This window comes from Salvia miltiorrhiza, chromosome 5 (assembly GCF_028751815.1).
Source record: "Salvia miltiorrhiza cultivar Shanhuang (shh) chromosome 5, IMPLAD_Smil_shh, whole genome shotgun sequence".
Lineage (NCBI taxonomy): Eukaryota > Viridiplantae > Streptophyta > Magnoliopsida > Lamiales > Lamiaceae > Salvia > Salvia miltiorrhiza.
Genome location: NC_080391.1, coordinates 18,282,790 through 18,307,737, shown reverse-complemented (window position 1 = coordinate 18,307,737; position 24,948 = coordinate 18,282,790). Strand labels below are relative to the sequence as shown.

Sequence of the window (24,948 nt, the reverse complement as noted above, 5' to 3'; positions counted from 1 at the left end):
TGCGTCTAGTTTCTCATAACTAAGTTAGGCCCTTTGCTATCGATATTTGTTAATGATGATAGAGTCAAGGGATAGTGATAAATGAAAAAGGATGAATAGAAAAAAAAAAAGCGATTGAAAGAATGAAGAGAACACATGAGATCCTATCCCCCACTTTCAATTTCTTTATGGTTTTTAATTATTATATTCCATTTTTATTTATTTTGTTTTTTAGTAATATCATTTTAAGATAATTAATTAGGGTTCACTCATCCAGTTAAGGGTTATAATGATTTTTTGATATTTATTTAAATTAATAACTAATTATTAGAGTTAATTAATTCAAAGTTATGATATTTTTAAAAATTTTAATTTTTAGTGATAGATATTAATTAGAGTTTACTATATAATAATATTATTTTATTTTAAGGGAAAATGTGCAGATTGGCCCCCGAAGTAGTAGCCCCTATAGCGTATAACCCCTCTTATTCACTGTGTATGCAACTAAACCCCTGAACTCCAAGAAAAGGGTGCAAATTCCCCCCTCTGACCTAACGCCATTAAGTGTCCGTTAACGTTTGGGTTTAATTGCACCCTCTACTTCAGGGGTGGATCTGCACATTAATTTTTTATTTTTTTTTATAATTTCAGCAACCCACCTCCGGCATCAACTTAACTGCTCCCCGTACTCATCGGATCCAACTTACACTTTGTCAGCTCGCACGCGCTCAATCTCTTGATCGTCGACTGCTTACCGCCGACATGCAGCAGCATCACCAACTCCAGATGTGGACCTGGATCGAATCCTGCTTGGTCCAAATTCATATCCGTATTTTTTTTACTTAGGTCAGGATCCGGTCCAAATCCATTAGGTCCAAAAAAACGAGATTCATGTCCAGATCCATTAGATTCACAGGGTCTCGAGTCCTGACCCGGATCGATTCTTTTTTCTCTTTTAAAATAAATTTATAAATATTAAATTAACTAAAAATAAAATCATAATTATTATCTAGAGTTTTAATAATTATTCAAAAATAAATAAATAAAATTTAAATATATATTATATAGATAAATATATACACAATTAATATCATAAGATAAGCCTAAAATGTTAAGGTGTTGGAGGAGATGATGTTGTGCGGGGCGGTAAAGAAGCTAGTGGCATTGCTGCATGTAAGCGGTGGGCAGTCGACAACCAAGAGATTGAGCGGTGGGCAGTCGACAAGGTGAAAGTCAGAATCGATGAGTACAGGGGCGGTTAAGTTGATGCCGGAGGTGGGTTGTTGAAATTAAAAAAAAAATTAAAAAAAATTAAGGTGCAGATTCACCCCTGAGGTAGAGGGTGCAATTAAACCCAAACGTTAACGGACACTTAACGGCGTTAGGTCTGAGGGGGGAATTTGCACCCTTTTCTCGGAGTTGAGGGGTTTAGTTGCACACACAGTGAGTAAGAAGGGTTATACGCTATAGGGGTTACTACTTCGGGGGCCAATCTGCACATTTTCCCTTATTTTTATAATAAATACTTATAAAATAACGTGGGTGGAACATCGTAATAAATTGTATCAAATGAAGATTAGAAAGATTACTATCTCAATTAGGGGTGGGACGGTACGGTATACCTTAATAAATTGTCCATACCTTATATATACTTTACTTTTATTTTCGGTATGGAGAAATTTCATACCTTTACCTTACATTTACCTACGGTATACCTTAAATTACGGTATAAAAAAATCTCATACTTTACCGTACCTTTGTTTCGACATACCGTACCGTATTTTGGTGTACCACGGTTTCGGTATACCATATTGGTGAGGAGCAATATATGCAGAGTAGGGAGAGAGTACAAATCAGAGGAACCACTCTCATCAGAGGAGCCGTATGGGTCAGAAGAACCATTTATACCAGAAGGATTTCATCCATCAGAGGAATGACTCTAGCCAGAGGAGTCATCCGCACCAGAGAAGTCATTCTTGACAGAGGAGCCCTCTCCTCCAGAGAAATCATCCGCGCCGGAAAGGTCACCATCGTCAGGGAGGTCATCGTCATCAGAAAAGTCAACTCCATCAGAGAAGTCACTACCGCCAGAGGAGACGCCCTTGCCAGAGAAGACGTGTTTACCAGAGGAGTTCTTCATGATAGAGAAGACGTGTTTATCAGAGGAGTTCTTCATAACAGAGAAGACGTGTTTACCAGAGGAGTCCCTCATGCCAGAGATGTCAATATCACCAGAGAAGACGCCTTCGCCAGAGAGGACATTTCCATCAGAAGAGCCAATAAACGCGCGGGAAGGTCTCCCGCGTATTATCGAAATTACCAACGTACCCTTCCACCACGCAGGACGCATGCACCGAAGATGTTTTTACTATTTTACCCCTCCGCTTGTAAATCTATAAATAGGGTCCGAGCTCGTGTATTATTTCTTACGCTATCTCATATTTTTAATACAACAGTCATTTTTCTCTCTCGTATTAAGTTTCCGATCATTCTACTTCGCTCTTTCCGATCAGTTCCAATAGGTATAGTTTACTGTTTCATCGTGTAGTTTTAGGTGTTGGTTTCATTAAACACCAACTGGCGCCGTCTGTGGGAAAGCTACTGAATTAAGACGTGAGATTACGGTCGCCGGCGTACGCAGATCTGTGAATTCAATCGGATTTGCGGGCGTTGGCACCGATTGGTCCGAATAATCTGGATATCCAGCTATGTTTAATCGTTTAATTGCGTTTTCTGGTTTAATATGTGGTTAATCTGTTGAGTTCTGCGTTGATTTGTGTTTTGGGTGCATGGGGAAAGGTGGCGACGGGCGTAAAACATGAATCAGGGGAAATTTACGTTTATTCACCGTTTGTTTGGGGTAGTTATCTGCGAATAAGGGGTTCTCTTGTAGAATTGAGGTTCTCTTCGCCGATCTAATGTTTTGCATGAGGAAATTGTGATTGGGTGCTCTGTTCCGATTGTGTTCGTCGTTTCCTTATGGATCCCCGATATTTTGGGTTTATGTTGCTTGTATGTGGTTGTTTTGCGCATTAGTGCGATAATTGTGGGCGATCTTCATGTTTTATCTTGTTTGCGGTGAAGCGTGTGGTTATTACTGTTAATTCATGGGTTTGCATCGATAATACGCCGATTAGTACTTTGTTTCTGTTGTGTTCGGGTTCGCGTTGCTAACCCGTGAGTATTCTTTGTTTGCGATTGATAATTACCGTTACTTCCTATGTTTCGGTGACTAATCCTCGCTTTATATCGCTGAATCGGGGGTGATAATCTGTTTTGGTTACGTTAAGTTCTGTGCCGGGGGCTTATAGACGTTTTTCGTTAAGGGAAGGGGTTTATGGGCGTTTTCCATGTTTTTCGTGGTTGATCTTCGATTTCGATGATTGAATTGGAAGTTCTGTTCTGTTCCTGATATATTGAGGTTTCTTGCTGAGGATCTATGGGTTTTGTGGCTAGTCTTCGATCTCAAGAGTATTTGTGGTCGTCGATGCAAGGGATTTATCTCAGTAATATGATGATTAAACACTTTGTCTTAATTATGGTGAGATCCATATTGTTGTTTTGTGAATGATCTTCACTTATGGGAAACGATTATTCATGCTTCTCCATGTTTTCCTTGACTAATCTTCGAAATTATTAGCTTCGTCTCTTACATAATTCCTTTTCTTATTATGTTTAATGCAATCGTGCTAACATATCTTCTGGTGGTAGCTCTGCTTGTATTTATCCCTGGGTATTTTGCGTCTGTGGAAGTTTTATTGAGGGCCCCGTTTTCTCAATCTATACTCTGGGTTTATTTCCCCGAGTGTAGAATTACTTGGAAGGGAATTTTTTAACGGTCTCTGCACCGGAAGCCGGGATTTCTTATTGGATTTCTTACATTGGGACTCCAATCGGTAAATAGGGGTTTATTCTTTCGTCGTTAGAATGGTTTCTCACTCTGTTTATGTGTAGGTACCATGGGATCATCAGATGCACACCGCAACCTAGAAAGGGAGTTCGACTCCGCTGCTCTCACCACTGAGATGCCACCTTCATTGTTCCCGGGCCTCCAGGGCAATGCTACCTTCACTGCCCCACCAGGGTTTCAGGCTATCCCCGCCACTCCGTTGACAGGGTTGAATGCAAGTCTCCAGAGATCTGCTTTGGTGACTCCAGGATCTGACATGCCATGCTTAACTCCCGCGTCTGGAGCGGGACAAATCACGTTCGGATCGATGGAACAGATGATGGCGCTGCTTCACTACTCCGCTGTGCGTCAGGCACTAGGAACTCCCATGTTGTCCGCTGTTCCCACTGTAGCTCCACTGGGGGGAACGGCTACTCTGCAGGGCGTTGAGGCCCCACCTCCCGCTGCTCAGGAGGTAAACACTTTAGCAATCAACAAACAAGCTGCGATGCCTCTGGAAGTGCAAGGGGACCCGGCTGACAGGGAAGTGGAAAGAAGACCAGAGGGGAGTCGGGTCAGACTCAACAGTGTTGTGAGAAAGGAGAGGGTTGACGAGTCTGATAGTCAGTCCGTCTCCTTGGTGTTCGAGGAAGAGAGACCGAGGGAGAAAGCTCGGCTAAAAAACCAAGTGTCTCAGCTGAAACATCAACTCCAGGATCTGGAGGAATCACTGAGGGAGAAATCCCGAAGGGAGGACAGGGAACAAAGGTCAGGAAAATCGCACCGGGTGGAGAAGTCCCATCGATCGGAAAAATCGCGCTACACAGAGAGATCAGAGGAAAGAGAGCCGGAGTATTCCTCTGGCAGACATGAATATAGAGTCCATAAGCGCCACGCTCATGAAGTACCCAGGGACAGAAGGGAACAGGGGAGGCATAAGGGAGACAAGAGAGCTAAGACATCGAGGTTCCACCCGATCCACAACCGCAGTCCTTTCTCGGACGATATTTTGGCAGATGCCTTACCTAGAAGCTACAAGCCCATCTCACTGGATTACGATGGCACTACCGATCCGGAGGTACACCTCAATCGGTTTGAAGGGTTGGTTACGTTGCACATGTACACGGAGGGCATCAAGTGCCGGATCTTCTCCACTACCCTTACTGGACCAGCCCAGTTATGGTTTGGGACGCTGCCCCCAAATTCCATTCACTCTTTCGAAGAATTACAGACTCGTTTTTTGCGTCAGTTCGCAAGTTCACGGAGGGTAGGGAAGTCAGCCCTTTCGCTGATGGATATTAAGCAGGAGCAGGGAGAAACGCTTCGGGAGTACACAGCAAGGTTTAACCTTGCCGCTCTGGAGGTGCCAGAGGTAGAATCGCAAATTAAAAACTGCGCCTATGTCAGAGGACTCAGGCCAGGGATCTTCTTTGACGAATTACAAATTCGACCAGCAAGGGATTTTGATGACATCATGGCAAGGCTGCCGGGTTATCTACAATTGGAGGATGCCAAAATGGCGAGGAAGGTGGAAAATGAGAAACACAAGGTCAAGAAAGCTGAGGAAGCACCCGAAAGACAAAGACATCAAGATAGGGCTCCATTCAGAGGGTTACCTCCGAGAGTACTCCCACCCCAGGGAGGAATGCCGCCCCAGCAACAGCGCACTGTGAATGAGGTTACGCGGTTTGCCGAATACACGCCCTTGATTAAACCACAAGAAGAAATTTTTCATCTGATAAAGGATCAGCCGTTCTTTAGGGCACCGGGGACCTACCGGACTGGGCCGCCGCAGGAAGGGCCTAACAATAAGTTGTGTGAATATCACAATGCCTTCGGGCATTATACTAAATATTGTGGACACCTTAAGCACCAATTGGAGTTATTGGTGCGCCAGGGATGTCTCGACCACTTCATTGACAGGGGAAATGAAGGGCAGAGGAGGACTGATCAGAGGGATCAGCGGGATCAGAGAGATCAGCGAGATCAGGGGGATCAAAGAAATAACCGGGATCAGCGACGAGAGCAAGGGAACAACAACAGAGATCGCAGGCTCGATGATAACCAGGATAATCGCAGAGAAGGGGCAGACAGACAAAATCTTCCTCCCCCCCCGTACAGAAGGGAAGTTCACATGATTTGTGGGGAAAACGGGATGCCCACATCAAATAGGGCTAAAAAGCAAGTCGTCAGAGCAGTCAAAACAGGGTATTATCCTAAAAGGGTCATGGAAGTCACCACCGCGGCAGAGGAGACGGCAATCACTTTTGGAGCAGAGGATATACGCACATTAATGTATCCGCATGATGATGCGCTGGTCATCACGGCGGACATTGCCGGCTGTATTATTCACCGTATTTTCGTGGATTCGGGCAGCGCTGTAAACATCTTGTACAAAGAATGTCTCCAAAATATGGGAATTAACGCTCATGTTGAGCCGACAAATGCTCCTCTGTTTGGGTTTGGAGGAGAGATGGTCATGCCCCTGGGGTATGTAGAGTTGCCATTGATTCTTGGCAGTACAGTGGCGGGCAACAAAACAAGGATGGTACGTTTCTTAGTGGTGGATATGCCTAAACCCTCGTACAATGTCATACTCGGCCGGCCCGCCTTGACGGCGTTCAAAGCAGTTATCTCTTTGTTTCACCTAAAAATGAAGTTTCCAATCGAGGGTGGAAGAGTGGGAGAAGTTTGTGGCGATCAAACGACATCAAAAGCATGCCACGTGCAAATGCTCACACAGTCAGCAGGGCAGAAAAGGGAAAGATGGACAGAGGGGGCGAATGCCCGAAAGAGGGGGAAAGTGGGCGAGGTGCATGCCCCAGCAGAGGAGCGCCAAGAGTTGGCGGATTTATTAAAAGACAGAGACTCCACAGAGAAAACCGCGCTGGTGTCCACTAGCGATGTTTGCAATATGATAGAGTTATTTCCAGGGAAAGAGGGCTTCCAGACTAAGATTGGATCGGCCATGAGTGATCAAGTCAGAGAAGAGCTCATTGGTTGTCTCCGGCGAAATGCGGATGTGTTCGCTTTTAGTACCTCAGATTTGAAGGGAATTGATAGAGGGTTGGCGGAGCATTGCCTCAACGTGGACCCTAAGGTCAAGCCGGTAAAGCAACGGACAAGAAATTTTGGGGCTGAAAAGGACGCTGCCATCAGAGAGCAGGTCTATGAATTATTGAAAGCTGGGCATATTGTAGAAGTGCAATACCCAGAGTGGATCTCAAACGCAGTGATGGTACCCAAGAAAACAAACACCTGGAGGATGTGTGTGGACTTCCGAGATTTAAACGCTGCTTGTCCGAAGGACCACTATCCTCTGCCGAGGATTGACCAATTGGTGGACTCCACTTCAGGATGTGCCTTATTATCCATGATGGATGCGTACCAAGGGTATCATCAGGTAAAGATGAACAGGGGAGACATCGCCAAAACGGCCTTTGCCGTCTGTTGTGGCGTATATGGGTGGAAGAGTATGCCGTTCGGTCTTAAGAATGCAGGAGCCACATATCAGCGGATGATGGAGAAAATTTTCAAAGAACAGCTTGCTAAGAATATCTCAGTATACGTAGACGATATGCTCGTACGGAGTAACAGGGCAGAGGACCATGTGGCGGATCTGGAAGAAATTTTCACAGTAGTCAGAGATCACAGACTCATGTTGAACCCAGCCAAGTGCACTTTTGGGGTCACAACAGGGAAATTCTTGGGGTATAAAGTCACACCAGCAGGGATTGAGGTCAACGCCGACAAGGTCAAAGCTATTTTGGAAATGACACCGCCTAGAGGAATCAAGGAGGTGCAGACTCTGAACGGGCGTATCACTGCCCTAAGCAGGTTTATATCGAGATCGGCAGAACGGAGCATGCCGTTTTTCAAAGTACTGAGGAAGGGAACAAAGTTTTTGTGGACAGAGGAATGCCGCGCGGCATTTGAGGATCTTAAAGTATACTTAGCAAAACTCCCAACTCTGACCAAGCCAGTTCCGGGAGAAACGTTGTATCTATACATAGCTATGGGGGAGGAGTCAATCAGCTCTGTGCTAATCAGAGAGGAAGGAAGTCATCAGAGACCTATTTATTTTGTCAGCAGAATTATTCAGGGCCCTGAGCTCAACTACACAGAGATCGAGAAGGCGGCTCTGGCGGTCATGATCACGGCGAGAAAGCTGAGGCCTTATTTCCTTTCACATCGAGTGGTGGTACGCACGTCTTTACCTTTTAAACAAGTTTTGGGGCGCGCGGATTTGTCGGGAAGAATGGTCAAATGGGCTGTGGAACTAGGGGAATATGATGTAGAGTACGAGCCACGAACGGCGATCAAGGCGCAGGCATTGGCAGACTTCATACAAGAAACAACTCGTCGTCCCATACCAGAGTTCTGGGTGGCTTATGTGGATGGGTCAGTGACAAAAGAGGGGTGCGGAATCGGGGTTTATATTACTTCGCCAGGTTATGGGACATACCAGTTCGCCATCAAATTCACCTGTCGGTTATCTAACAATGAGGCGGAGTATGAGGCCGTGGTCAGAGGGGCTCATATCCTATCAGAGCTTAAAGCTGAGTGCGTTATTATAAAGACAGACTCCCAGCTGGTTGCACAACAGTTCTCGGGAAGTTATAATATCAAGGATCAGAGGATGAGGGCGTACCATACAAAGATCAACGGAATGAAAGAAAAGTTCATGGAATTCAAGCTCGAGCAGATTTCACGGGAGGAGAATACAAAAGCGGATCTACTAGCGCGAATGGCTAGCGCGGTGGAGCAAACTTGGAGTGATGAAATTATTCTACTCTGCGATACCAGAGAGATGGAAACTTCGCAGGTATTCTCGGTAGAGATCAGAGATGATTGGCGGGCTCCGATTATACACTTTCTGAAAACAGGGGAACGACTAAGCAGAGAATCCAACCAAAGGGCCCGCTATGAAAATTACTGCCTAATCAATGATCAACTCTTCAAAAGATCCTTTACTCAACCTCTGCTAAAATGTTTATCGCCAGAGGAAGCTAACTTTGCTCTGAAAGAGATTCATGCAGGTTGCTGCGGCGGGCACACCGGATTTCGAGACCTTGTACGCAAGATCATTCGGGCAGGTTTTTACTGGCCTCACATCAACCAGGAAGCCAGAGAATTTGTCCGCAAGTGTGAAGCTTGCCAGCGGCATGCCGGGAAAATCAACATACCAGGGGAGCCCATGGGTGTAATGTACGCTGCTTGTCCGTTTGATAAATGGGGCATTGATATAGTTGGGAAGCTGCCTACAGCACCTGGAGGGAAATGCTTTCTCATTGTGGCAGTGGACTATTTTTCCAAATGGGTCGAAGCTGAGGCCGTGAGCAAGATCGATGAAGTTACAGTGGAACGTTTTATCTGGAGGAATATCTGTTGCAGATTCGGAGTGCCACGCATCATCGTGTCTGATAATGGGACTCAATTTACAGGGCAACGGGTTGCGGACTTCTGCGATCGCATGGATATCACACAGCGGTTTGTCTCGGTGGCTCATCCACAGGCAAATGGACAAGTGGAATTGGCTAATAGGACCATATGTGAGGGCATCAAGAAGAGGCTAAATCAGAGCAGAGGGAAGTGGGTGGAGGAGCTGGATACCGTTCTCTGGGCTTACCGAACTAGTCCAAAAACGGCGACAGGGGAGGCACCATTCACACTGGTGTATGGATCCAATGCGGTGATACCAGCAGAGGCACGACTAGAATCATACCGGATCACCACGTATGACACTGAGCACAATGAGGAGCTCCGCCGAGCAGAGCTGGACTTGGTGGAGGCACAGAGGGAGGAAGCCCGGGTCAGAGCGGTCAAATACAAAGGCATTATCAAAGCAGGATATGACAAGAGAGTCAGAGTGAGGAAATTGGCCAAGGGTGATTTGGTTCTCAAACGAGCTGATGCGTTGAAGGCGGTGGGCAAGTTCGAAGCCAATTGGGAAGGGCCATACATCATCACAGAGGTCTTGGGAGGCGGTGCATACATACTGTCGGATTCAGACGGCAGAGCTCTCCCCAGGCCATGGAATATAAACACACTTAAAAAGTTCTATGTATAACTGCTTCTTAGCAGGAATAACCGCTTTGTAGACCGGATACTCTTTTTCCCCACAGGGGTTTTAACGAGGTCCGGGGCCATAATATCAATAAAACAGATATGTGGTTCTAGGGAATTCCCTGGTGTTGTGTTTGTTTATTTCAATTTTTGTTTTCTTACATTACATATGCTACTTAACATGTTCGTGCAGAAGCACTGCACATGTCACCAGAGGGGGGAGTAGGGTGTATACCCATAATCCTCAATTTTTAAATTCAAAATGCAAACTGCTTCTTAGCAGGACAAGGGAGAAACAAATACAAAAACTGCTTCTTAGCAGGTCAAAGGGAAAGCAAGCATCAGGGATGGACGTCTCTTCTTCCATGACCCAACACTCTGAGTTCTTCTTCGTGGCTGGGACACGCTCACCTCTCAGATCTACTTCAACTTCACTTTGTGTCTGCAGAATACCAAGAAAAACAACAAGTCAGAATGCCAAAAAGAAAGAATACAGAGGAGGAACAAAACAAAGGCCAGATCCGAGGAACCAACGCTCAGATCCGGAAACCCAACGCCCAGATCTGGGAAATCAACGGCTAGATCTGAGAAGCCTGGTTATAAAACACTCAAGCAAGGGAACTCCACTCGTTACAACCACAAAGTTAGAGATCTACACCAGAAGCACAGGGGAAAAGGCGGAGCCCTCAGGGATGTGAGTGTTTGGAGGGGAAATTCCCTTACTTAAGTGCCTTACAACCGATCTAGGGAGGCAAAACATCAACAGAATCCAGGGTTGGAAGGATCGGAAGAGGATATATATAGAGGCGATTCTGGGCTTAAGAAATGGGCTAAGGGATAATGGGCCCGCATGAGCTTATGGGCCCGGAGAAGGGTGTAAGAAATAATTGGGCCAACATGTTCATAACAGAGTATTGCACATGTCACCAGAGGGGGGAGTAGGGTGTATACCCATAGGTCCCAATTTTTAAATTCAAAAAGCGCTTCTCAGCAAGACTAGGGCAAATCAGAGGAATTACGCTCCACCAGAGCAGAAGGGTCACGCTCAACCAGAACAGAGAGGTTGCTGACAATCGTAAGCCGCGAAAGTTGGTTGTGCCATCCGGGCCCTCCATGCTCCGCGCAGAGGTTGCTGACAATCGTAAGCCGCGAAAGTTGGTTGTGCCAGTCGGGCCTTCCATGCTCCGCGCAGAGATAGCACTTAATCGTAAGCCGCGAAAGTTGGTTGCACCCCCCGGGTTTTCCATGCTCCGCGCAGAGGTTGCTTTAACCGTAAGCCACGAAAGTTGGTGGCACCCCCCGGGTCCTCCATGCTCCGTGCAGGGTGTTCTTTCAATCGTAAGCCGCGAAAGTTGGTCGTGCCAACCGGGCCTTCCATGCTCCGCGCAGAGGTGGCACATAATCGTAAGCCGCGAAAGTTGGTTACACCCCCCGGGTCCTCCATGCTCCGCGCAGAGGTTGTCCTTAACCGTAAGTCACGAGAGGTGGTGTGCACCCCCCGGGTCTGCCAAGCCTCGTGCAGGGTGTCCACTTAACCGTAAGCCATGGAAGGTGGTGTGCATCCCCCGGGTCTGCCAAACTCCGTGCAGGGTGGACCTTTAACCGTAAGCCACGAAAGTTGGTCGCACCCCCCGGGTCTTCCATGCTCCGTGCAGGGGGTTACTATTCAATCGTAAGCCGCGAAAGTTGGTCGCGCCATCCGGGCCTTCCATGCTCCGCGCAGAGGTGGCACATAATCATAAGCCGCGAAAGTTGGTTACACCCCCCGGGTCCTCCATGCTCCGCGCAGAGGTTGTCCTTAACCGTAAGTCACGAGAGGTGGTGTGCACCCCCCGGGTCTACCAAGCCTCGTGCAGGGTGTTCATTTAATCGTAAGCCGTGAAAGTTGGTCGTGCCACCCGGGCCTTCCATGCTCCACGCAGAGGGTTACTATTTAATCGTAAGCCGTGAAAGTTGGTCGTGCCACCCGGGCCTTCCATGCTCCACGCAGAGGGTTACTATTTAATCGTAAGCCGTGAAAGTTGGTCGTGCCACCCGGGCCTTCCATGCTCCACGCAGAGGGTTACTATTTAATCGTAAGCCGTGAAAGTTGGTCGTGCCACCCGGGCCTTCCATGCTCCACGCAGAGGGTTACTATTTAATCGTAAGCCGTGAAAGTTGGTCGTGCCACCCGGGCCTTCCATGCTCCACGCAGAGGGTTACTATTTAATCGTAAGCCGTGAAAGTTGGTCGTGCCACCCGGGCCTTCCATGCTCCACGCAGAGGGTTACTATTTAATCGTAAGCCGTGAAAGTTGGTCGTGCCACCCGGGCCTTCCATGCTCCACGCAGAGGGTTACTATTTAATCGTAAGCCGCGAAAGTTGGTTGCACCCTCCGGGTCTTCCATGCTCCGCGCAGAGTGCTCAAGCTTGAATGGGAAGCAGCTTGGATGGGAAGCAGCTTGGATGGGAAGCAGCGCGGATGGGAAGCACGAAATCGCCAGCAAAGAAATCAACCAAATCCTCGTCAGAGGAGGCGGTGAAGTCCTTTCCAGAGGAATCAACCAAATCCTCGTCAGAGGAAGCGGTGAAATCTTTTCCAGAAGAATCAACCAAATCCTCGTCAGAGGAGGCGGTGAAATCCTTCCTAGAAGAGTTAACCAAATCCTCGCCAGAGGAGTCATCACCATCCTCACCAGAGGAGGCATCATCATCCTCGCCAGAGGGGTCATCACAATCCTCGCCAGAGGAGTCATCACAATCCTCGCCAGAGGAGTCATCTCAATCCTCGCCAGAGGAGTCGTCTCAATCCTCGCCAGAGGAGTCATCACAATCCTCGCCAGAGGAGTCATCTCAATCCTCGCCAGAGGAGTCGTCATAATCCTCGCCAGAGGAGTCATCACAATCCTCGCCAGAGGAGTCATCTCAATCCTCGCCAGAGGAGTCGTCTCAATCCTTGATAAACATGCATTTTTTACCTCTTGGTGTGTCATTTTTTGATGCTTAGTTGTGAGGATTTTGTGTGTTTGATGGTTTATTTGAGCTTATATTCGTTTATGGTCAAGAACTTGTTACTTGCTTGTGTTTGAACGAATTTTCAGAAATAATGAAGCCGAATTTGGAAGAATTGGCTGAAATACATGTTGTAGTTCGTCTCGATAGGAGTTCGTGAGCGCAAACGGATCATAAATCGGAGTTCGGACGAGGGAGAACGAGCCAAAACAAAATCACTGCGCAAAGCTGTCAGAGGTTCTGTTTCGTCACGCGGGCTGGAGGCGCGGCCGCGCGACGTGGCCGCGCGAGTCGCCGTATTTCCGCCCAAAATTCGTTTTTTTAGCGATTTTGGGTATTTTTGAGAGCTACAAGACCTAGGGCATATAAATACTCCCCAATAACTTATTCCCCAATCACCTTTTATCACTTTATATCATATTTTACTTTTCCTGAGAGCTGAGAGAGACGGAGAACAGAGCAAGAGCAAGATTGAAGATTCTCAATTCTACTACGGTTTTATCGTTTGATGTTTTACTGTTTTATTGAGATATTGAATTTTAGTCATATGTCTATGTGTGGCTAAAATCCTTTTTTTCCCAGGGTTTAGGAAGTAGACATGGTTTGAATTTCTGACTGTTTGATTCAATTAATTGAGATTGTTTTTCCTTTTTATGTTCTTGTTATAATTGTTTGCTTTATTGATTGGCCACCAATTTAGCATAATCATAGGTTTTAATTTGATATCGGGAGATGATAATTATTACCTGAACTAAGAACATAGAACACATATATTTAATTCTAAAGGGAATTGATATTTGTGAGGGCGTTAATCCTATGAGCTTTTAGGAGTTGCATGTTAGAAGTGCGATCCGGGGACGGTAGCCTTGCATGTAATCAACGGTTTGTATGCCACGGGAGTGGGTATAGACTAGTTTTGAGATTGCCTTAGGAATCGTCTTATTATTTGAATTGAACATGTTAGTTAGGAGAATCTGTTGAAACCTTTGCCTTGGGAAATCTTCTCTTATCTGTTTCTCTGCTTCACAGCTTGATTTATTTTCTTTCCTGCTGTTTATTTATTTAGTTTTAAAAACAAAACTCTTAATTTCGTTTGTCCAGATAGAGTAGAATAATTTAGGATAGGAATTGGTTAATTCAGTCTCTGTGGAATACGACCTTGCTTGCTACTGTACACAATTGCACCCGTACACTTGCGGCGTGTTAAATAAAATAGCGAACAAGTTTTTGGCGCCGTTGCCGGGGACTGATTTTTATCAGTACTATCTGTTAATTGTTTGATACTAATCTGGATTTTTATTTCTGTTTATTTAAGTTCTGTTCTTTATTTTTTTTCCTGTGGTCCTGATTTTTGGTTCTGAAGTTTGCTAGGTAGTTCTATGGCTACCGCAGAAGAAGTCCGTGCTCTCAAGGAGCAACTGCAACGTTTGATTGAGGTGCAGGAAAATCGCGATGCTCAGAAGCAGCCTCCCATCAATGAGGCGTTCACTCCGCAGTATCAGTATCATGAGCCCCCAAGAGTCAACGCGAATAATTTTGAGCTCAAGACTGGTTTGATCACGATGGTGCAGCAAAACCAGTATGGAGGTAAAGCCGTGGAGGACCCAAATGCGCATCTGGCGCAATTCCTGGAGCTGTGCAGCACTGTCAAAATGAACGGAGTCCCTGATGACATTATACGACTCCGCCTTTTCTCATTCTCACTCAGGGATAAGGCAAAGTCGTGGTATCAAACTCTACAGCTGGGAGCCAATCCAGTATGGGGGGACCTGGCAGATCTTTTCCTACGGAAGTTCCATCCTCCTGGGCTTACTTTGAAGTTGAAGATGGACATTCTTCAATTTCAGCAATTTGATGGAGAGACTTTGGCTGAAACATGGGAAAGATACCAGGAGAAGCTGAGGAAGTGCCCGTCCCATGGTTTTGATGAGGGGACTCTGGTGGTCATGTTTTACAATGCGTGTGGTGAGCGTGCGAGAATGTTTATGGATACAGCAGCTGGAGGTTCTCTGCTCAAGAAAGGGAGCTCGGAGGCAATGGAGATCATTGAAAGCATGGCTACTACCAGTTATCAATGGCCATCTGAGAGAGTTCAGTTGAAGAAAGTTGCTGCTGCGTCCAGCTCAGATCCCATGGCATTGATTTTGACTCAGCTGGCAGAGATGAACTCGAAAATCAATGCTATGACCGATGGAAATCCTGAGCCAGCTGTAGAGATCCCAACAGGCGTAGAAGACGCCAACTACATCAACGGCAGAAACTATGGGAACTTTCAGCATGGGCAACAGAGCGGATATAATAATGGACAACAGTTTCATCATGGAGGGCGTCCACATCCGAATTTGGCGTATGGAAACCCAAACAATGCAATCCAACCTCCACCAGGCTTCTCTGTTACGAATGGAATCATTAATGAAGAGAAGAAGCCAAATATAGAGGAGCTGATGATGAAGTTCATCTCCAAGGCAGATGAGAGGATGGAAAAGTTAGAGTCCAATGCCGCTGCTGTGGGGACTCAAATGAAGATGTTTGAGACCCAACTGGGTCAACTAGCCACCGCCGTCAACAAGCTACAACAGTCGGGAAATCTCATAAACAATGCCAAGGTGAACCCAAAGGAGCAGTGCATGGCCATTGGGTTGAAGAATGAAGCCACCTCTGAAGGCAGCCATGGATCTCGTGAGATGGAGAGACCAGAGCTATCGTGGAGAGTCTGGGAGGAAGGCCGACGACTTCCACCTTATCTGCGTCCTCCTGGGTGGATGCCGTTTCCCCAGCGTCATTTTAAGATGGTTGATCTGCCGAGCGGGACTACACAGGAAGGGGCTATGACGGCAAAAGAGGAGAGTGCACGGCTGATTGAGAAAAAAGCTGAGGAGGTCACTGTTGAGGTTTCTGGCAGAAAGAAGGATGAAAAGCAGACAGCTACTTCGCCAGCAACTGTGACTATACCTTTCCCTCAGCGCTATAAGAAAGAGAGGGTGCAGGAGCAGTTCTCCAAGTTCTTAGAGATCTTCAGGAAAGTGCAAATTAATATCCCGTTGGTGGAAGCACTGCAGGAGATGCCGCAATATGCTGGATTCCTGAAGGACATTATCTCGAGGAAGAAGAAGTTGGTAGAGTTTGAGACGGTGAATCTCAATGAAGAATGCAGCGCAATCTTGCAGAGGAAGCTGCCGGCGAAGGTCAAAGATCCGGGCAGCTTCACACTTTCCTGCATTATTGGAGGCCAGCAATTCAGAAGGTCACTCTGCGACTTGGGGGCAAGCATCAATCTCATGCCGTTATCTGTTTTCAAGCAACTGGCGATTGGGGAGTTAAAGCCGACATCTATGAGGCTGCAGATGGCAGACAGGTCGGTCACTTATCCTCGTGGAGTTGTGGAGAACGTGCTAGTGAAGGTGGGGGATTTTATTTTCCCTGCCGATTTTGTGGTTCTAGACATTGAAGATGACAACAAAATCCCGCTGATTTTGGGGCGTCCGTTCCTTGCAACGGGAAGAGCTTTAATTGATGTGGAGAAAGGAGAGCTCACACTGCGAGTTCATGATGAGAGCCAGACTTTCTATGTCTATGAACCATACCGCATCCACAAGGACGAAGTGCCCAAGAAAGCAAAGGATCCGGGAACGGTAAGTGTTGATGTATTTAATACATTTGATACGGATCCTTTTTCTTGGCAGGACCCAGGTGATCGGAAGTTGAAAGGAGGCATTTTGGCTGGCAAGAGTGGAGCAGGGAGCAGCTGTTCGCAGTACTGCTTGTACCAGCCTCCTTAATGAGTTTGCTGTTCTGTCGAGCTAACGACGTTAAAAATAGCGCTTATTGGGAGGCAACCCAATTTCTGGTTAGTTTGTTCCTTTTCGTTTGTTTGTTTGTTTGTTTTCGTGCCCCACAAATCCTTTTCAAACTTATTCTCCTTGGTGGTGAATAAGTTTGGGGGGATGTGTCTTTGTGGGTGCACTGTTTGCTTTGGTTGTTCTTGTTTGTTTTGTCGTTGAGTTTGTTTCAGTCTTGCTTTGTTGGTTTCTCTGTGATGTTACCTTGATGATGATGTGAGTAGTGTAGAGATTGGTTGGATAATTGGCGTATGATGATTTCTGTTTAAAACTTGTAAAATTGCATGTATTTGTGTTGATATTGTTGTGATTGAGCATGATTGATGAATGATAAGCGTCGTCTCTTTTGATGTTGCAATCAATGAAATAAGCTGTGAGATTTGAGCTTTGACTGTCACCATTTTACAGTCTTATTTCTTATTCTTGAGTGATTGTTCGAGCATGCATGTTTCTCACTAGAACTTGTCTTGGTTTCTCCCTCGAGGCCACATAGTGTGCTTAATAACTTTGAGATGATAGAAGGCCGTCTTTGCTATTCTATATATCCCATATTTGTCCTATTACTATATATGATCCTAGTTCACCCCTTTGAGCCTTTTATTTTCCATTTTATTTGGTTTAGCCGTGGGTGGGAGCTTGGAGATTGTTGTTATGGGATAGTTGGTTTGTGGAGATGTGTGTTTATGGATTATGTACTTTGATCTTGATTGAAAAAATCCTAGTACCCTACAAGTCATTGAAAAAAAAAAGGAAAAAAAAAAGGAAAAGAAAGAGAGAAAAAAAAGAAAAGAAAAGAGAGAAAAGAATTGAAAAAAATGGGTACATAGGATGCATTAGAAAGTCATAATGTCATGAGAAATAATTGTTGTGTTGTGGTGGATTATATATTGAAAAATTTGGTTTAGTGGAAGGTGGAGGATAGAATTGAGTAAGAATGTTATAAGGTTGGTGATGATGTTACTTTGATTCGCATCTTTTAGTCACTTAGCCAAATATATCCTACCTTGCCAAAGAGCCTACATTACAACCCTCAATAAAGACCTTTTTGATCTTGGTTATAAGAGCACACGTTAAGTGGTGGAGAGGTGAGACAATTGACAAGCTTATGGATGAGTACTTGTGTTGCTTGAATTGAGCGTATACACGTCCATATTTTTTATTGATACACTTGAGAGTTGAGAGATCTTAAATTCTTTATCTTTTTGGTGAGGATTGCAAGTCATTGAGACCACAATTTGAAGTTTTTCATGAGTGTGATATCTTGATGATAGGAGATACAAATGCATGTTGGTATTTTTGTTGACAAATCTGAAGCCACAATGTTATCCACTTTTCTCTGCGCTCTTGTTGATTCATTCTTGGTTCATCTTTGTTTTGTCCGAGGACGGACAATAGTTCAAGTTTGGGGGGTTGATAAACATGCATTTTTTACCTCTTGGTGTGTCATTTTTTGATGCTTAGTTGTGAGGATTTTGTGTGTTTGATGGTTTATTTGAGCTTATATTCGTTTATGGTCAAGAACTTGTTACTTGCTTGTGTTTGAACGAATTTTCAGAAATAATGAAGCCGAATTTGGAAGAATTGGCTGAAATACATGTTGTAGTTCGTCTCGATAGGAGTTCGTGAGCGCAAACGGATCATAAATCGGAGTTCGGACGAGGGAGAACGAGCCAAAACAAAATCACTGCGCAAAGCTGTCAGAGGTTCTGTTTCGTCACGCGGGCTGGAGGCGCGGCCGCGCGACGTGGCCGCGCGAGTCGCCGTATTTCCGCCCAAAATTCGTTTTTTTTAGCGATTTTGGGTATTTTTGAGAGCTACAAGACCTAGGGCATATAAATACTCCCCAATAACTTATTCCCCAATCACCTTTTATCACTTTATATCATATTTTACTTTTCCTGAGAGCTGAGAGAGACGGAGAACAGAGCAAGAGCAAGATTGAAGATTCTCAATTCTACTACGGTTTTATCGTTTGATGTTTTACTGTTTTATTGAGATATTGAATTTTAGTCATATGTCTATGTGTGGCTAAAATCCTTTTTTTCCCAGGGTTTAGGAAGTAGACATGGTTTGAATTTCTGACTGTTTGATTCAATTAATTGAGATTGTTTTTCCTTTTTATGTTCTTGTTATAATTGTTTGCTTTATTGATTGGCCACCAATTTAGCATAATCATAGGTTTTAATTTGATATCGGGAGATGATAATTATTACCTGAACTAAGAACATAGAACACATATATTTAATTCTAAAGGGAATTGATATTTGTGAGGGCGTTAATCCTATGAGCTTTTAGGAGTTGCATGTTAGAAGTGCGATCCGGGGACGGTAGCCTTGCATGTAATCAACGGTTTGTATGCCACGGGAGTGGGTATAGACTAGTTTTGAGATTGCCTTAGGAATCGTCTTATTATTTGAATTGAACATGTTAGTTAGGAGAATCTGTTGAAACCTTTGCCTTGGGAAATCTTCTCTTATCTGTTTCTCTGCTTCACAGCTTGATTTATTTTCTTTCCTGCTGTTTATTTATTTAGTTTTAAAAACAAAACTCTTAATTTCGTTTGTCCAGATAGAGTAGAATAATTTAGGATAGGAATTGGTTAATTCAGTCTCTGTGGAATACGACCTTGCTTGCTACTGTACACAATTGCACCCGTACACTTGCGGCGTGTTAAATAAAATAGCGAACAAGTTTTTGTCGCCAGAGGAGTCATCACAATCCTCGCCAGAGGAGTCATCTCAATCCTCGCCAGAGGAGTCATCTCAATCCTCGCCAGAGGAGTCGTCATAATCCTCGCCAGAGGAGTCATCACAATCCTCGCCAGAGGAGTCATCTCAATCCTCGCCAGAGGAGTCATCTCAATCCTCGCCAGAGGAGTCGTCATAATCTTCGCCAGAGGAGTCATCATGATCCTCGCCAGAGGAGTCATCTCAATCCGCAGAAGAGGAGTCATCACAAGAAATTAAAGCAATTCCAAGGGAGGGGATTAGAGAAGCATCAACAACAATCATAATAAACCAATTCAAATCAACAGGGGAAAGACGGAAATATAAACCCCACCTCAACAGGCAGCGAAAACAACACAAATAACAGAGATAAAAGAAGCAAGGAGGTGAACGAAATTTCATTAAAGCACGCTCAAGAAGCAAAGCTGTACATCAAAAACCGGCGGTAAGTGTTTAATTGGTACAAATTAAAGAGTTACAAAATTCTCTTTTGGTAAAGTCAGGAGAGAAAGGGGAAACATCAAGAGGGAGGAACAGGGGCAGCTTGGGCAACAGCAGAGGAGACGGGAGCAGAGGCAGAGGGAGCCCGGGAAGGAACACCACTTGCAGAAGCATGACCCGAAATAGTTTTCTCTGAGAACACGGGCAACAGGCCAGTCTCCTTCGCTTGGGGAAGACGAACTCCCAAATCCAACAACGGTGCAGCCTCCTGCACATACAGATCCTCATTCTGGTACAGGTTGAACAGCTGTTCCACCGCGGCAGAGGAAGAGGCAGAGTCGGTGAAGGCAGAAGCCGTTAAGTCAGAGGGCAGGGGAGGCTCCAGGCCGAACTGAGAAAATGTTCGAGAACTTTCGCCAGAGGGATCCCGCAGCCGGTTCACAAAGCGCGCCAGGGTAGCAGAGAACGCAGGCGCATATAGGGGAGCAGAAGGTAGCAAGTCAGATCCAATCCCAAGAGAAAAATAGGGAATGGCTTTCTCTAGCACCGGGTACCACCACTCTGGCTTCTCTGGAGAATGCGCAGGGATCCCCATCCGCTTATTTATCTCCTCATCCTGGAGGTTATCCATCAAGGCTTTGAAATTCAAAGTGGCAAGTTGCTCCGGGGTGGCCCCCGCCATCTCCAATGCCTTGGAAGCTGTTTGCTCTATCACATAAGCAAAGAGGGGTCCAAAATCCACCAAGTACTCGGGGGTCTTTTTGAAAGCCTCCAGAGTACCTTCCAGCATCAACCCCAGGAAATGTTGACCCCACGGAGACAAGAAATACTCCAGGCGTTGATCTCGAGCCCCCAGAACGAACGCGCGGTTCTGAGCTTCCACAAGTATCCTCTTCCAACCCCGCCTGGCTTCCCTGTAGTCTCTTTCATAACCAGCTTTGAACCTGGCTAAGCTTTCGTGGCTCTCCTTTGTGGCTCTCGACAACTCGGAGGCCAAGGACGCTCTCTCCACCTCCACCTGAGCTAATTTATCTTTCAAATCAGCGATCTCCGCTTCAGCTTTACTCAGACGCTCTACTACCCCGGCGACATCATCATCACGCTTGGCGATGTCCGCCTGTTCCTTCTCCCGTTCTTTCTCAGCCGTCTCGTAGTCATGAAGGCACTTAACAGCCCCCCACATCCCTGACTCCACCTGCAAGAAGATAAAAGGGGTTCCGACAAAACCGTAAAAAGGTTAGTAATTTAAAAAATTCTTAATAAGGAGCATAAGATGCAGGATACCTGAAGAGCCAACCGGCAGAGCTGAGTAGCTAAAGCCGGTCGGGTCAGCTTCACCATTTTCTCTTGGTCCTTCGAGTGGACACGAGCTATCAAGGCGTCAATCAATTCCTGCCCCGATAAACTCGAAATCGGCCCAGGAACAAGATCCTCTGGTTCGTCAGTCGAGGGCACCACAGCTTTGCCCTTACCCTTTCCACCGGCAGAGGGGAGAGCCTTGGAACTACCAGTTGACTTCTTCGCTGGTCCTTTGCCCTTGTCCCCAGCAGGAGTGAGAATCTTCACACCACCAGCAGACCTCCTCGCTGGCTCTGAGGACTTGCCAGTCTTTTTCAGGCTTTCCTGTCTCTCCTTCTCACCCATAGAGATCAGGGAACCTCTCTTCCGCTTCTTCGTAAGATCAGCAAGGGTGGCATCTGGAGCCGAATCAGGCGAAGGAACCTCATCGGTAATATCCACGACTTGGATATCTTCTTCGCGGGAGCCAGCGGCATCACCAGCACTGGAGCGCCCACTTCTGTGAACAAGAGCCCCCACATCAACTTCCTCCGCATCAAAGGAGTGCGAGGCTTCCACATTTCCCTCTGGGATTTCAACTACAGGGGGAATGGGGATCAGTTGGGAACCAGCAGGCTGCTCCGAGGGACTTGTTCTGGAAGCAGAACCGCTTGGGCCATGTGCTCCGCTGCCAGCAAGAGAAGGGGTGTCAGGCAAATTGTCCCCACATTTCGATCTCCAAGACATATCTGCAAACCAAAAGTTCACATCATTAAAAGCAGGGTAACAAAAGCTAATGTGTTTTCTAATGTATATTTTTTACCTATTGATCTCGCTGGATACAGGGGAAACAGACCATTATATGCCAGAGAGGAATTGTTCTCGGCCAGGTACTTACAGTCTAGAGTCTGGGCTTTATTCATAGCATTAAGGTGAGTTATAATACTCTGGTCACGGGTAGAAGGGACTTCGGGAGAGGCTGGCTTATAAGTAGTGCGACTTGTATGCCATTCCAGCTCCGAAGCACCATAATCGCGCCAGTTGCCGAAAGGGGTGCGCACATAACAATAGTATTCCAGGAAGCCCTTATCGAAAGAATTCAGAGAGGAAAGGAAGGTGATAGGATATTTCGGGTGGGCAGCAAAGCTATACAAGGGATTGCCCTGCATACGAAGGGTCTGGGTCTGACAGAACAATTTGGCGGTGTCCCCAACACCGTGAGCACGACACAAAACATGAAAGGCATATAATCTCCGAATAGCAGAAGGAGCGACTTGAAAAAAGGGGATGTGAAAATAGTTACAAACATCAACCAGCAGAGTAGGAGGAGGGAGTCTCAAACCAGCATCTATTTGAGCTTTCCAAACAACTATCACCTTGGGATGACGAAGGCTTTCAGGAGGCGTTGAATCCTTACAAAAGGCCTCGAATTTTAAACCATCAGGACGCCTACATTTGCTTTTCAATTTTTCCACCTCCGCGACACTAAGGCGGGATGGAGGAATACGTTTGGGGGGTAGGCGGGGCTTTTTCCCTTTTTTCTTAGGTGGAGAAGGAGGGGGTGTAGTTTGAGATTCATCAGAAACAGAAGGGGAGGGAAGATTTTCAAGATCTTGCTGCTAGGGGTGGGAATCGGGTCGGGTTCGGGTACCCTACCCGAAAAAATCGGGTACCCGAACCCGAAAATCGGTGAAAAATAGTACCCGATCCCGAACCCGATTACTAAATCGGGTACCCTAATACCCGACTCGGGTATCCGAATCGGGTATTCGGGTACCCGAATTTACCCGAGCTTGTCCAGATCCAGAAATCAAAAATCAAAATCAAAATGAATTGGATGCCAGAAATGTAGGGGTGGGAGAAGAGGCAGAGGACGATGGTCGGAGGCTCGGAGCTCGGAGGCGGCGCGGCGCTGTTGCTGTGGGAGAAGAGGCAGATCCAGAAGAGGCAGATCCAGATCCAGAAGAGGCAGCTCGGAGGCGGCGCCGCGACTGGAGACTGCTGCTGCGCGGAGGCGACTCGAGACTGCTGCTGCGCGGTGGTCAGGTGGGGGAGACCGGCGACGGGGTCGCCGCTCAGGTACGGAGGCGTGCGTGGCCGAGGCGGCGCGGCGCTGTTGCTGTGGGAGAAGAGGCAGATCCAGATCCAGAAGAGGCAGCTCGGAGGCGGCGCCGCGACTGGAGACTGCTGCTGATGCTGCTGCGCGGAGGCGACTCGAGACTGCTGCTGCGCGGTGGTCAGGTGGGGGAGACCGGCGACGGGGTCGCCGCTCAGGTACGGAGGCATGCGTGGCCGCGTGGAGGCTGGAGCAGTGCGGCCGCGGCGGGAGGGAATGAGCGGCGGGAGGGAGTGAATGAGAGACAGAGAGTGACGACACTGGCAGTGAACTAGGGCCCCTAAAAAATTAAAATTAAAATTTCAAATCCCCCCTTATTTTTAATCGGGTAATTCGGGTATACCCGATACCCGATCGGGTATACCCGATACCCGATTTTTTCACACCCTAAATACCCGACCCCGACCCCGATCCCGAATTTTTCGGGTATAGGGTACCCGATACCCGATTTTTTCGGGTCGGGTATCGGGTACCCGATTACCCGATCCCGAAATTCCCAGCCCTACTTGCTGCGACGGGGAGGAAGATGAAGGGTCTTGGGCAGAAGGAGAGGGCGAACGAGAGGGTTGAGGGGCGGAGGTGCAGGCCATGATGGGAGATGTTAACCCTAGGGTTTCTAGCACGCTCAATCAGAGCACCAACAGTTATACCACTACACTACGATTAAACACAAAATTGCAGTGAAGAGGATACGCGAGTTACCTAGACCGGAGAAAGATGGACGGTAAAACCTGGAGCGGAAAGGTCGCGGGAGAATGCCGGAACAGTGAGGAAATCGCCGGAAAATGCAGAAAATTCGCTCGGAAAACTTGGAGAAGAAGAATAGGGAAAAAAGGGGAGTTCGAATCGGCTAAGTAAGATTGTACGCGGGTAACCACCAGCACGCGGGATGAACGGCACGTGGCATACGGAAGAAATCAACGGATGAGAATTTTTACGGAAAGGCGAAAGGACGCGAAGGTTAAAAAGTAACCTCGGGGTACGGGGAAAATACTGTAGACTGGGCAGACATTTAATGCGGATGACGTCATCCACGCGGGCGAGTCCTCTGACTAGTTGCATCTCTCCAGAGTGAACTAGCCAGACCAGGGGGTGGGAGTAACAAAAACGCCAGAGAACAATTTACAGGGCTTCTTTTTATTCTCTCATAATGTCAAAATGCTTATGTCTTTATGATTTACAGGGGCCAAGGAAAATAACAAAGCTTTGATGCTGATAACACACCACTGGTTGAACACGAAGAATACCCGGTTCAACCAGACTAGAGGGGGGAGTGGTTGGTGAGGAGCAATATATGCAGAGTAGGGAGAGAGTACAAATCAGAGGAACCACTCTCATCAGAGGAGCCGTATGGGTCAGAAGAACCATTTATACCAGAAGGATTTCATCCATCAGAGGAATGACTCTAGCCAGAGGAGTCATCCGCACCAGAGAAGTCATTCTTGACAGAGGAGCCCTCTCCTCCAGAGAAATCATCCGCGCCGGAAAGGTCACCATCGTCAGGGAGGTCATCGTCATCAGAAAAGTCAACTCCATCAGAGAAGTCACTACCGCCAGAGGAGACGCCCTTGCCAGAGAAGACGTGTTTACCAGAGGAGTTCTTCATGATAGAGAAGACGTGTT

The 24,948-nt window shown here is 46.6% G+C and overlaps 1 protein-coding gene across 1 annotated transcript; it reads right to left on the bottom strand.

The window, feature by feature from the left end:
• Nucleotides 1-19,875: 19,875 nt before the first annotated feature.
• Nucleotides 19,876-21,940, bottom strand: LOC130986499 (uncharacterized). Its single transcript, XM_057909929.1, has 2 exons — nt 21,216-21,940; nt 19,876-21,126 (listed from the first exon to the last, which is right to left on the bottom strand). Exons 1-2 carry the CDS (start codon nt 21,573-21,575, stop codon nt 20,011-20,013), a joined length of 1,476 nt encoding a protein of 491 aa, XP_057765912.1. The 5' UTR covers nt 21,576-21,940; the 3' UTR covers nt 19,876-20,010.
• Between the last annotated feature and the right edge of the window lie 3,008 nt (nt 21,941-24,948).

Coding starts and splice junctions, on each gene's coding strand:
- LOC130986499 (XM_057909929.1), bottom strand. CDS start 21,575: ATGGGTGAGAAGGAGAGACAGGAAAGCCTGAAAAAGACTGGCAAGTCC. Junction 21,127..21,215: donor TCTGCCGGTTGGCTCTTCAG/GTATCCTGCATC, acceptor ATCTTCTTGCAG/GTGGAGTCAGGGATGTGGGG.